The sequence below is a fragment of the Nannobrachium achirus genome (assembly GCF_963921795.1).
Source record: "Nannobrachium achirus genome assembly, chromosome: 18".
NCBI classification, from domain to species: domain Eukaryota; kingdom Metazoa; phylum Chordata; class Actinopteri; order Myctophiformes; family Myctophidae; genus Nannobrachium; species Nannobrachium achirus.
The window spans coordinates 56,345,820-56,357,982 of NC_137825.1; the positions used below are offsets into that span (position 1 = coordinate 56,345,820).

Here is a 12,163-nt window from a genome sequence, read left to right on the forward strand (position 1 = left end):
GGTCGGCTATTTTCGGTACTTGTTACCACACTAAACTAAGCATAAAAAAAAAAAGTAAATACTGGATATACAGCATGGATTTCTACACTGTGAGGGCAATTCCTTCAACTGAAGATGCTGCATTCAGTTCAGGAGAGTTTGGACAAGGCAATTCTCTTGAATGCCGCCTTCGGGTGTGGCACGGAAAGAGGGCATTTGCATTTCTTTCACCATAGTAAAAAACTGCATTCAGGAGAGGGCACTTTTTACAGACGGGGTAAAAAGGGCAGGGGCTCGAGCCCCCTTTGACGTCTGTGTGTGCACGTGTCTTGAGTGGGAGAGAGGAACGGCAGCCAGCGGCCACTCCTTCCCCGGCTCTCATTGGTGGAGAACGGACACCTCCCTCCCCTGCCTCATTGGTATGCAGTGAGTGTGTGTGTGAGAGAGAGAGAGAGCGAGAGAGAGAGGTAGCAGTCAGTGCTGTAGGGCAGAGGAGAGCGAGGAGGAGGAGAGCGAGTGAGTGAATGAGAGCCGCTTGCTTCGCCCGCCCGCCCGCCTATCGTCTGCTGAAAGCCTGGGCTTACCTCCGCGCCACGCTGCTACACTGGCACCAGAGCACAGCGCATACACACACACACACACACACACACACACACACACACACGCTCACATACATACACGCACACAGGCAGCCTTATAGACTCCCCCAGGGGGCTGATCACTCCCACGACACAGCTCTAGCCAAGGAGATACGGGGTTGGGGGGGGGGGAGCCGTGGCCCACTAGGAGTCGGGGGCTCACCGGTGGGCTCTCTCCATCCATCAAGGCAGAAAAGGGGGGGAAACGTAGCCGCCGCCGCCACGGAGGGGCCTGACGACGCCACCATCTCTCTCTCTCTCTCGGCACCCGTTCAAAGCCTCCTCGACCCCCGAGTCGTCCTCCTCCTCCCCCGACACCCCCTGATCCGTCCTCGCCTCGACACCGCCGTCACCCCTCGTTCGCTCCTCCCTATGCCCTTGTCCTCGGCGGCTCCCTGGCCAGTATATGGATAGAAGCTCCTTGTTTCAGCTCATACAAGAGCAGGTAAGGTTTCTATGGTTACGGTCCCCCCCTCAGCCTCTCTCTCTCTCTCTCTCTCTCTCGTCGTCTTGTCTGCGACGGGATGGAGTCTAGGGGGGGCTGCGTTGACTGAGGGAGGATGTTAGTCATGTTTGTGGGGGTCATGTTTGTGTTGGCTGATTGAGATCGTAAGACAACATGACGGACCGTGCTGACCCCTGTGGACCGTCAGACATTGGACTATAGGTCCTGTCATGGATGGATGGATGGATGGATGGATAGATGGATTCTTTATCTCTGTACAGCAAGAGCATGTTGGGGAAAACGTAGAATCACAGATGATGTGTGATGCTCTGCTGTGCTGTGTAGTAGTATAGGTCACTGAGTTCAATCGTGTGTGTGTGTGTGTGTGTGTGTGTGTGTGTGTGTGTGTGTGTGTGTGTGTGTGTGTGTGTGTGTGTGTGTGTGTGTGTGTGTGTGTGTGTGTGTGTGTGTGTGTGTGTGTGTGTGTGTGTGTGTGTGTGTGTGTGTGTGTGTGTGTGTGTGTGTGTGTGTGTGTGTGTGTGTGTGTGTGTGTGTGTGTGTGTGTGTGTGTCAGTGAAAGATATTGGAAATACCTATTTGCATCCAATGGAGACTGTTCCATGTTTTGGCATCATAGTTGTTTTCACTCTGCTTGCCATCTCTGTAGCACAGAATGTCGCTGTTGTATCCTGGTTTCAAGGCAGACCTTGGCAAAGCCTCCAAAGCTCAAGAAAGGAGGCTGTTCAGGGGCTTTGAACTTCTTTTGTCGTCCTCATTTTCACGTGTGGCATTGAATGCCCTTTATTGCTAGTTTAGATGATCAGCGAAAAGGGTGTCTTTTTTCACTTCTGGTATATCAAAGAGACTTCTGGCCGTGTAGATATATTTTGTGGCGAAACCGAAGAGAATCCAGGACTCTCTAAATGTACCTTTTTTTTAGTCTGCCAATCTCCAAAAGCAGCAGACCAAAAAGCCGTGTTAGAAGAAGGCAGCAGCTGCCTGTTTATGCAAAGTGAGAACGCGTCTCTCTTCAGATACCGTTCCCCAGCGGACAGGATTGCTCGCCCAAATGTGTGTATACTATATCGTCACTGTCGGGCAGAGACACCTCGTATCTCCAAGTTTCACATTTGTACATTTTTTTCGCAAAGCAAATCCCTGCTTCATCATACAAGGCCGTCGCACAAAAGTAGTGAAAACAGCCGATCTACAAGCACACAACGCCTCGCGGTTGTGTGCTTGTAGATCAGCTATTTTCACTAGTTTCGTTCATTTTCTTTTAAATGATAAATACAAAGCGAACGGTCTTGGACATGCAAGGTTTCCACCCGACAACGACGATATACCTGCCTTGGAGAGAATCCAGCCAGCCCCCGTTTCATATCCCTTATTCATTTCTTGGCCGTCTTGCGGGTAATCTATCTGTGGTCTTGATGATACACTGGTCCACAGGGGGTTCAGGCAGATTGGCAGATAGATTGTGCAATCATTCCCCGACCGAGAGAGGAATTGATTACCTGCTTGCAGGGCCCGGCGGAGGTCACGAGTGGCCTATCAGCAAAACATTGATCAACAGACTTAAGAGGCGAGGGCAGACGTGTGCATGTGTGTGGGGATGAGCCCGAATCTGTGCACGCATGCATTATTTTTGTTGTTGTTTGTGTGTTCGTATGAAGTGCAGGAGGCCTGATTCAGGCTCTATAGAGTGAATATCAATGGGGTGAGATGGTGCACTATGGTCACGGTGGTGGTTTTTCCAAACCCTCCTGGCCGGCATTCAGGCCTGGTGCAGGGGCGTCCATTGGGTATGGCAGGGGTATGCAGCTGCCATACCCTGGGTCCAGGGGGAGGAAAATAAAAGTTACCTTTAAATATAACCATGAATGTCTCTTTGTCTATCTGTGCTGGTTATTATGTTGTTAAATTACAGTGAAATGACTACAAATGCAAAAATTGACAAAATGGTCACTTGACGAAATGGTATATACCCAGGTCAGCTGCACAGGTGCAATTCATTATTGTTAATTGTTGCACGTTTACTAACATGCCAAGTTTAGCTGCACCATTCCAGGCTGCCATATCCAGCCCAAGAAACCGTAGAAACAGGGGAAAATGTAATATATTTCTTAAAATAAATGTACTGTATCATGCCTGTTGTTAAGGTATGGCAACATGACTGGTACACCAGTCATGTTGCCATACCTTTAGCTTTTTCTGAACTGACGCCACTAGCCTGGTGAATCATTTATAAGCGCTTCATTGAAGGTGCTCAGGTGATGGCAACGAGATTTAGTTTCTTTGCATCAGCGATGCTTTGGTGAGACGCTCGCTTCTTCGGAAATACATTTTTTATGTGTAATAAAAGGGGCAGATTTGTTCACGTCAATATCCCCTTTCCCTACATAGCAAGACTCCAGGCCGCTGATAAAGACGATATATCCTCGCTGTAAATGGCTGCGTGTCTTATTGATTGTTAAGGTTGCGCAGCGTGTGCCAGTAATGTTTCAAAAGATCACGGTTTTCATTGGCATACTTGAGCAGGCCGCACTCCTCTCAGGCCCTTTATCGGCTTCCATCAGGTTGTTTTAGTGTTTTTATTGTAATACCGAGATTCAAGTTCTGAACTTTCTGAAGGATATTGAAAATAGCAGATGTACAAGCTGGTTGTGATCTTGTAGATCTGCTGTTTCAGTACTTAATTTTGACTAGAATATTGGATACTGACGATGAAGAAAACTAAGGACATTTTCCCTATGATTGTTATGTTTTCACTTAGTTTTATAAACCCACAATACAGTTTCCGTTAGTTGTAAAGCCTAATATTTATTTACCAAAAATGTTATATACGTATTTTATTTTATATTATTCTAGTATAGTTATATCAGACCAGAATGACAGCGGCCATGTCTGGTGATTGATTTAAAATGAAGTGGGAGCTAACAGATTTAGCATAGTATTGTACTGTCATGAACGATATGACAGCCTGGCCAGGCCAGGCCTGACTTTCATGTAGCTGTGAACACTGCTCTCCTCACCTGGAGGCTGCCTAGAGCACTGCCTCCCAAACCTTCCAGGTCCAGACCTGAAAGAGAGATTAGACATTTGCCCAGCACCCAAACTAGTGAAAAGAGCAGATCTACAAGTTGCGAACTTGTAGATCGTCTATTTTATCTTAATTATATTTTTTTTTATATTTTCTTAGATCTGCTTGTTTTTAGTTTTTAAATATACAATTATTTCTTTGTCTTTTGAAATCTTTTGAAATATATATATTATATAAAAGATTTTTTTTTATCTTAATATAATTATATATTTTTTTATATTTTCTTAGATCTGCTTGTTTTTAGTTTTTAAATATACAATTATTTCTTTGTCTTTTGAAATCTTTTGAAATATATATATTATATAAAAGAAATTTAGATTTTTGAGCGGTGCTAACCGCTTCTACGTCTGGCTTTACAGTACGAGACTAACGTCACACGAGACTAACGTTATAGAAAGTATGCAGGAATCGACTAAGCTGATGTCACAGCCAGAACGGCCCATACAAGGAGATATGCACATGTGTCGTGTTTGATACTGTATTACCGTAAATGGTAAATGGTGCATTTACCGTATATACCGTATTTACCGTATGATTTTATCCAAGGCGCTTTACATAGATTGTGCATTACATTCACCCATTCACACATACATTCATACACCGGTGGCGGAGGAAACCATAAGGCACCAACCTGCTCACCGGGAGCAACTAGGGGTTCAGAGTCTTGCTCAAGGACTCTTCGACATTAACTCAGGGGGAGCCCGGATGCCACCCCCCATACCCCATACCATACCATGCGATGTGATCACCGCTCACTTCGCACCGGTGCGATTCTTACTCGAGTCGTGAGTCGTGACCCATAAAAATCAGTCGACCCACAAATGGGTCCCAAGTTCCAACCAACTGTTTGGGAAACAAGGGGCCTAGTGCATCTACTGGCTTTTAGTGTGCAATAGAGCTCCACTGAAGCAAATGAAAGTTAACCGCTTAAACCCCAGCATCCGCATCCTACAAGCTCACAGCGCATCGAGTGAGCGGCTATTTTCCGCGCAGATATTAAATGAACTGAAAAGTCACTAGTATGGACTATTAGAGCCCTGAGGGACTCTGGTCAGCCATACATGGTTTAAGTGGTTAAGTGCTCTGCTCAAGGGCAAGTATTGAAGGAGGAGAAGCATTGGTCATTTGTCAGAACTGGTCAGAGGATTTGAACTGCCATCCCTCTCTTACATTGTTGTTTTTGACAGCAAATTTTGATTTAGTTTTAGTCATATATAAATGCAACATTTATAGTCAATGTCTTTTAGTTTTAGTCTAATTTTAGTCGACTAAATATCATAAGATTTTAGGCAACTAAATCTACAGTTGATTCAGTCAACTAAAATGTATTTTGGTAGGCCTTGTTAGTGGCTGATTTTACACTTGGTTGCGTGCTGAAAATAGCCGATCTACAAGCTCGCTGCGACGCGTTGAGAGCTTGTAGATTGGCTATTTTCAGCACGCAACACCTGAGAGCAACCAAACATAAAATGACTCTCTTCTCCACTAGTCCCTCCCTAACGTTTTTATTTTGTTGACGAAATTGTCAATATATTTAGTCTTAGTTTTAGTCATCACAGCGTACTTTTTATTTAGTTTTTATTTCGTTTTTGTCAGTGAAAAAAACGCAGTCGACAAACATTTTTCGTCATAGTTTTAGTCGACGAAATCAACACTGCTCTCTTAACCGTAACCACATATACCTTAGCATCCCTATTCTGTGGGCGAACAATAGCAGATAGACAAGCTCACAACACGTCACAATGCTTTTTTTCCTCCTTTTTTTTTTATAGATGAACTATTTTCTGCAAAGATACTGGTCTAGTATAGGCCGCTGGTGAACTCTAGTCAACAAAGTCTGCAGTGTAGGTCGGGTTTAAGTGTTCTGGGGCCAACAGTGAACTGCAGCTTGACTTCTCTTAATCCCAAGGAGGCAATGCTGTTTTGTAGCTGTCGCTTTTGTATTTTTCTCTTGACATCTTGTTGTGGCCAAAATGTTAGCACATCGGTGCATTTTGAATGTTCAGGGCATGAAAAGAATGTTAGAGAGGCAGGGGCTGACATTTCTAAAAGGGCCTTTTGGTGAAAATATCGTAAATAAAAGACCTCCAAGCTCGCGTTGTGAGCTTGGAGGTCGGCTATTTTCGATGCTTGGTTTCTAAACATTTCTTGATTTCAACATAAGATGTTCAGGAGAGTTTGGACAAGGCAATTCTCTTGAATACTGCCTTCAGATATGGCATGGAAAGAGGGCATTTGCATTAATTTCACCATAATGAAAACTGCATTCATGGTCTTGAGAGGGCACTTTTTACAGACGGGTAAAAAAAGCCCCCTCTGATGTCTTATACATGCCTGCATGGTCAACCCAGTCTCTCCATTGTGAAATGGGTTCACCTGACAAAACGGGTTGGAATCGGAAACCTCTTGAACCTCTCTTAACACTGGCCTTGCAGGCAATAGAGGAGAAGAGACTGTTTTTATGATCTCAGGTGGGAACACATGAAAATGCTGCAGGGAGAGCGAGAGAGAGCGAGAGACATTGGGAGAGAGCGGTGGCTACACACAGGGGCGTCACAAGGGGTAGGAAAGTGGGACTGAGTTACCAGGGCCCAAGGTGGAGGGGCCCTAGTAACTTTAGCTATTGAAAAATAGCAGATCTTGTAGATCTGCTATTTTTGAAAAGTCGTGAACATGTGCGCAAATCTTTGAATATATGTATTTTTTAAGTGAACATTTGTAACTCAAATTTTGCTTCTGGGGGGTCCCTGGAACTAAATATTTTGAGATGGGGGGTCCTTCACATGAAAAAGTTTGAGTATCACTGACATGGAAACATAGGTTTCTTGGCACACATTTTCACGATTTTTCAAAAATAGCAGATCTACAAGCTCGCAGCGCGGCACTCGGTGCCGCGCTGTGAGCTTGTATATCTGCTATTTTTCAATAGTTAACATTCATGGGGGGCCCGCAGTGAATCCTTGTACCCAGGGCCCAGAATTTGGTGTGACGCCCCTGGCTATACACAAGTATTAGTCTTTGTCTGCAAGAAGTAGCAAATGCTGAGCTCAGGCTATTTCTGGCCCATGCAAGCACACATGCACACTCATGATGACAGCGCGCACATGCGCACACACGCCGCGCAACTCACATAATCTGTGTCATTGCCTTTCTACAGTCATGCAAGTAGGGATGGGACGATATGAAAATGTCATATCACGATTATTGTGACAAAAGAAATCACGATTTACGATATTATCGCGATAATCAAAATCCATTATCCTGGGGCGGAACATTTGCAAAAAAATTGCAAATCTACAAGCTCACAACACGTCGCAACGCGCCGCGTTGTGAGCTTGTAGATCGGCTATTTTTTGGCAAAGACATTTGATAGTGTGAGAAAAAAAGACTGTATCAAGTGCGTATATTATAAGTACCTTTTACCAAGGGTTTAAGTGGTACCGGATATGCAGCTCGGCAAATAAAGGGTGAATTGATCCCAGTGCATGACGGAGGACGATATCACCATAAATTAAATCTCCACGTTACGATTATCGTGAGTGTTATTTATCACGATAAACGATAATATCGCTTATCGTCCCATCCCTGCTACATGCAAGCGCCATCAGTGGAGTCGTGCGGTCATTAGTCAGTGAATATCTCAGCCCTCATGTCATTCTCCTCTTATCTGACTACCCCATGAAGACTCTCGCATTGTCAAGAGGAGGAGGAGTCTCCTCTGCACCTTCCTCTTTCATCACCAGATGATACTGATCCGCATTGATCTGTTATATATATCCGAGGAATGCTTTCCCGCCCGTTGGTTTAGACCAGGGGTCTAAACTAACCCCTAGGGGTCCCGGACCCCCTGTTGCTATAGAGGGTCCTCCAAATCTTGTGTGATAGAAACCTTTTTTTTTCAAATCTTTTACAGTATATTAACCACTTGAACCCTAGCGTCCATATTCGGAGAACTTTAGCCAAAAATAGCAGATCTTCAAGCTTGTGAGCTTGTAGATCGGCTATTTTCGGCAAAGAGCTTTGGTGTAGAGGGGGAAAAGAGCAGACTAAGTACAGAGTGAAATGTCAAGTTTTTTTTTTAAGTATTGAAGGTTCAAAGTGGTTAAATATCTGAAAACACAGATTTACATGATTCCAAAATGCACTGATGATTGTGCTGTCAAAAGATGAAACTATATGGAAGCAGGTTGTGGGGGTCCCTGCTTCATCTCTCTCTCAACCTAGGGGTCCCTGGCCTGAAAACGTTGAAGGCAGCCTGGTTTAGACACTACTGACCGCATACCTGTATACATGTCAGGAGGAGATGTCATGAGGTGTTCTACTTGCATCAAGACGAAACGGCTGGGAAAGGACCTCTGCAATAATCTCCAACAGTACCGCGTCGACTAAAACTATGACTAAGAATGTTCGCCGGCTACCCTTTTTCACTGACTAAATGAAAACTAAACAAAAACTATGCGATGATGACTAAAAGTGACTAAATGTACTGTCTATTTTGGCAACAAATAAAAAACTAGACTAGAATGTCAGGGAGGGACTAGTGGAGAAGAGATCCAGTACAAAAAGACAACTGATGTTTGGTTGCGCTCAAGTGTTGAAGTGCAACAAAGTGTAAAATCAGGAAAAATACATTTTATACAACTGTAGATTTAGTCGACTAAAACTTGACTAAAACATTCAAGGTGACTAAAATACGACTAAAACAAAATTACATTTTAGTCAAGACTGACTAAAACAAAATAAAAATTTGCTGTCAAAATCAGCACTACCGCAAAGTAGGGCATTCACGAATAGTGATTTTTAGTATTCTAATTATTCAACCTCAAAGTATTCGAATATTCGACAGGACTGGCCAAACTGTCAAATATTAAGTAAGCAAGAGGCGAACATTGTGAAAATAGCCGATCTACATGCTCACAACGCCTCGAGGCGTTGTGAGGTGTTGTGAGCATGTAGATCTGCCATTTTCACAATATTTATACTATTCTAAGTGCTTGTCAGGGTGGGGGTCCCCTGTTCAAATATGTTTATTTTGGGGGTCATGGCCTAAAAAGGTTTGAGAACCCCTGGTATAGAGCATTAACAAATTCATCCACCAGGGGCATTGACAACTCATTCTTATGACTTCCTATCTAGCCAAGCTTTATAAACTATATATTTTTCAAAGAGAAAATAAAAATAAGCGAATATTCGACTTCGGTGAACAACGTCGAATAGTGACTTTGATTTTCGAATATTTGGTGAATGCCCTACCTCAAAGAGAGTAAACGATGTCTGCCGTCTGGTGGAAACGGTTGCAGGGCTGCCAGTGGGATGTTTGCAGCAGCAGAGCAGAAAATGCATTGTGATAATTATGGCGAGAGTGACCCAGTTGTGTGTAGAACAGCAGTGGGACCCTAGGGCAGGAGGCATCATTCACAGGGCAGTCTCTAGGTCACATTGCACCTATTACACCAAGCCCAGTCACGGCCATTGCACCTAGACGCAGTTAACCAATAACCAGTCAATCACTTGGAACCCCTGCAATCCCTTTTCTGGGGGGGGGGGGGGGATGTTCACCCTCCCAAAAAATGGCAAAGAGATTTGGTGTAGAGCAGGGGTCTTCAATGTTTTCAGGCCAAGGACCCCTTAGTCGAGAGAGAGAGAGAGATGAAGCAGGGACCCCCTACAATCCATAGATACCGTATAGTTTCATTGTTTGACAGCACAATCATCAGTGTATTTTGGGTTCATGTAAATTTGTGTTTCCAGATATTTAACAACTTGAACCGTCAATACTTAATAAACTTGACCTTTCGCTCTGTACTTGGTCTGCTCTTTTTCCCCTCTACACGAAACCTTTGCCAAAAATAGCCGATCTACAAGCTCACAACGCCTCACAAAGCGTTGTGAGCTTGTAGATCTGCTATTTTTAGTTACAGTTCTCAGAATATGGACGCTAGGTTCAAGTGGTTAATATAGAAAAGGGGGGGGAAAAAAAGCTTCTATCACACAAAGATTTGGAGGACCCCCTGTAGTAACTCTGAGGACCCCCTAGGGGTCCCGGACCCCCTGTTGAAGACCCCTGGTGTAGAGTGAAAAATGAGCGCAGGCTACGTGCAGTTGCAACTCGGGGCCGTTTTAACCCATTTAGGCCTGACCTAAGATTTCTGAAAAACAATATTATTCAAAAATTAGCCTACAAAAACGAATATGTTGCTACATACTGTACATGTACTGTAATACACTAAAATGTGTTCCCGGCCTGAATTATAAGTATAACTATAAAGGGTAAGGGGTTATGCCAATTTTGCTACGTGTTGTGTGAAAATAGCCTGTCGACGCGTCATGATGTGATGCATTGTGAGCTTGTAGCTATTTTCTTTTTAGAAAAATAATGTTTGCACAGTTTCACCTACAGTGGCACGACCAACATACGGATACCAGGTTGAACTTGTTTAGAAATACAGTAAAAACTCTGGATTCTGCTGTGTATGCACAGCTGCACCAGGTTCGTCTGATGCTCTCGCAATTGTTGGCTACGTTGCTTCTACTCGACACACACAGCCTATAACTACTACTCAGACGCTATAATTAAACTGGCACACTAATTATAGTACTTCATTTGTTGTTCTATTTAAAATGCCTTGGACCACTGCTTTTCAACCTTTTTCACATCAAGGTCCATTAAAAGAGCAGCGGACCTCCGCTGTATTGTTGTTGGTGCCATAGGAGAGACAACAGGCAAACGTTGATCACAATAACAATTATTCTACATTCTCTAATTGTGTAAGGGTCCATTTGGTTTCATTTTACACTTTCAAGAGTTAAAGATCTAAATGATAAGGGTCCATTTGGTTAACAACTCTCCATCATTTAGCTGGGGACCACCTGGAACCCCCTCTAGGACCACTGGTGGTCCCCGGAACAGCTGCCTTAGACTCTAGACAGTTATCTACATTGTTGGCTGTACAGTATTTGACACTAGGGATGAGACGATATGAACATTTCATATCACGATTATTGTGACAAAAGAAATCGCAGAAATCAAAATCCCTTTGCCAAAAAATGTCTCACTGAGCTTGTAGATCGGCAATTTTTTGGCAAGGACATTTGATAGAGAGAGAAAAAAAAGACTATCAACTACGTATATTATAAGTACCTTTTACCAATTATGGTGGTACCGGATATGCAGCTCGGCAAATAAAAGGTGAATTGATCCCAGTGCACGACGGAGGATATCACGATAAATTAAATCTCTTGTCACGATAAACGATAATATTGCGTATCGTCCCATCCCTATTTGATACGGGGTCATGCTCAAGCTTTGATACAGCTACTGTATGGTGCTTCAACACACACACACACACACACACACACACACACACACACACAGAAGCCCCATAACTACAACTATTCTGCCTCAGACACCCTAGCTTATGATCGTCTGACTCGTGTCGATCCTATACCATTATGTTGCATCACATCAACAACCAGCTAATATCGTAATTCAGTGCTGTATCACTGAGACGCGTTCTTTGTGTCATGCCTTGCTCTGCATAGCGAGGCCTCATTGTTCGCCGTTCAACAGCGGCAACGTGCACGCCCGTTTGAGTCTTAATTCATGCTCTGTCATACAATGGCTTCGCACACTGGAAATGGGCGATCTAGAAGCTCACTTTTAGATCTGCTAGGTTTGGTCCACGACAAGCAACAAAGTATTAACTTACAGCCCAATGGCTGTGCTTGAATCTGTGAGGGTGCATGCAGCAGCATGCGCCCAGGAAAGGGTCTCGTCCCGGCCCCTCCCACATGGAATCACCCCTGGGGGTTGGCCGATATGATATTTTGCGTTGATTTGTTGATATACATGACATTTTACAAACCTACATCTTGATCATTAAAGGGTCCAGGGATAGTTCACCCCCCAAAAGACTTTTTCTACCACTTTTTTGTGGTCACATGTTCAGATACTGGATTCTGATTGGCATAAAACGGTGGTAAATCAGTCAACAGCCT

General features: G+C 43.9%; 1 protein-coding gene across 1 annotated transcript in view; it reads left to right on the top strand.

Annotated features, from left to right (window-relative positions):
* Positions 1-1,023: 1,023 nt before the first annotated feature.
* Positions 1,024-12,163, top strand: part of rhbdl1 (rhomboid, veinlet-like 1) — a gene marked incomplete at both ends in the record, with an annotated part of 122,703 nt that continues 111,563 nt past the window's right edge. Inside the window, one exon of the mRNA XM_080747658.1 lies at positions 1,024-1,062. Coding sequence (XP_080603784.1) covers positions 1,024-1,062 — 39 coding nt within the window. The remainder of the gene's footprint in view (positions 1,063-12,163) is intronic.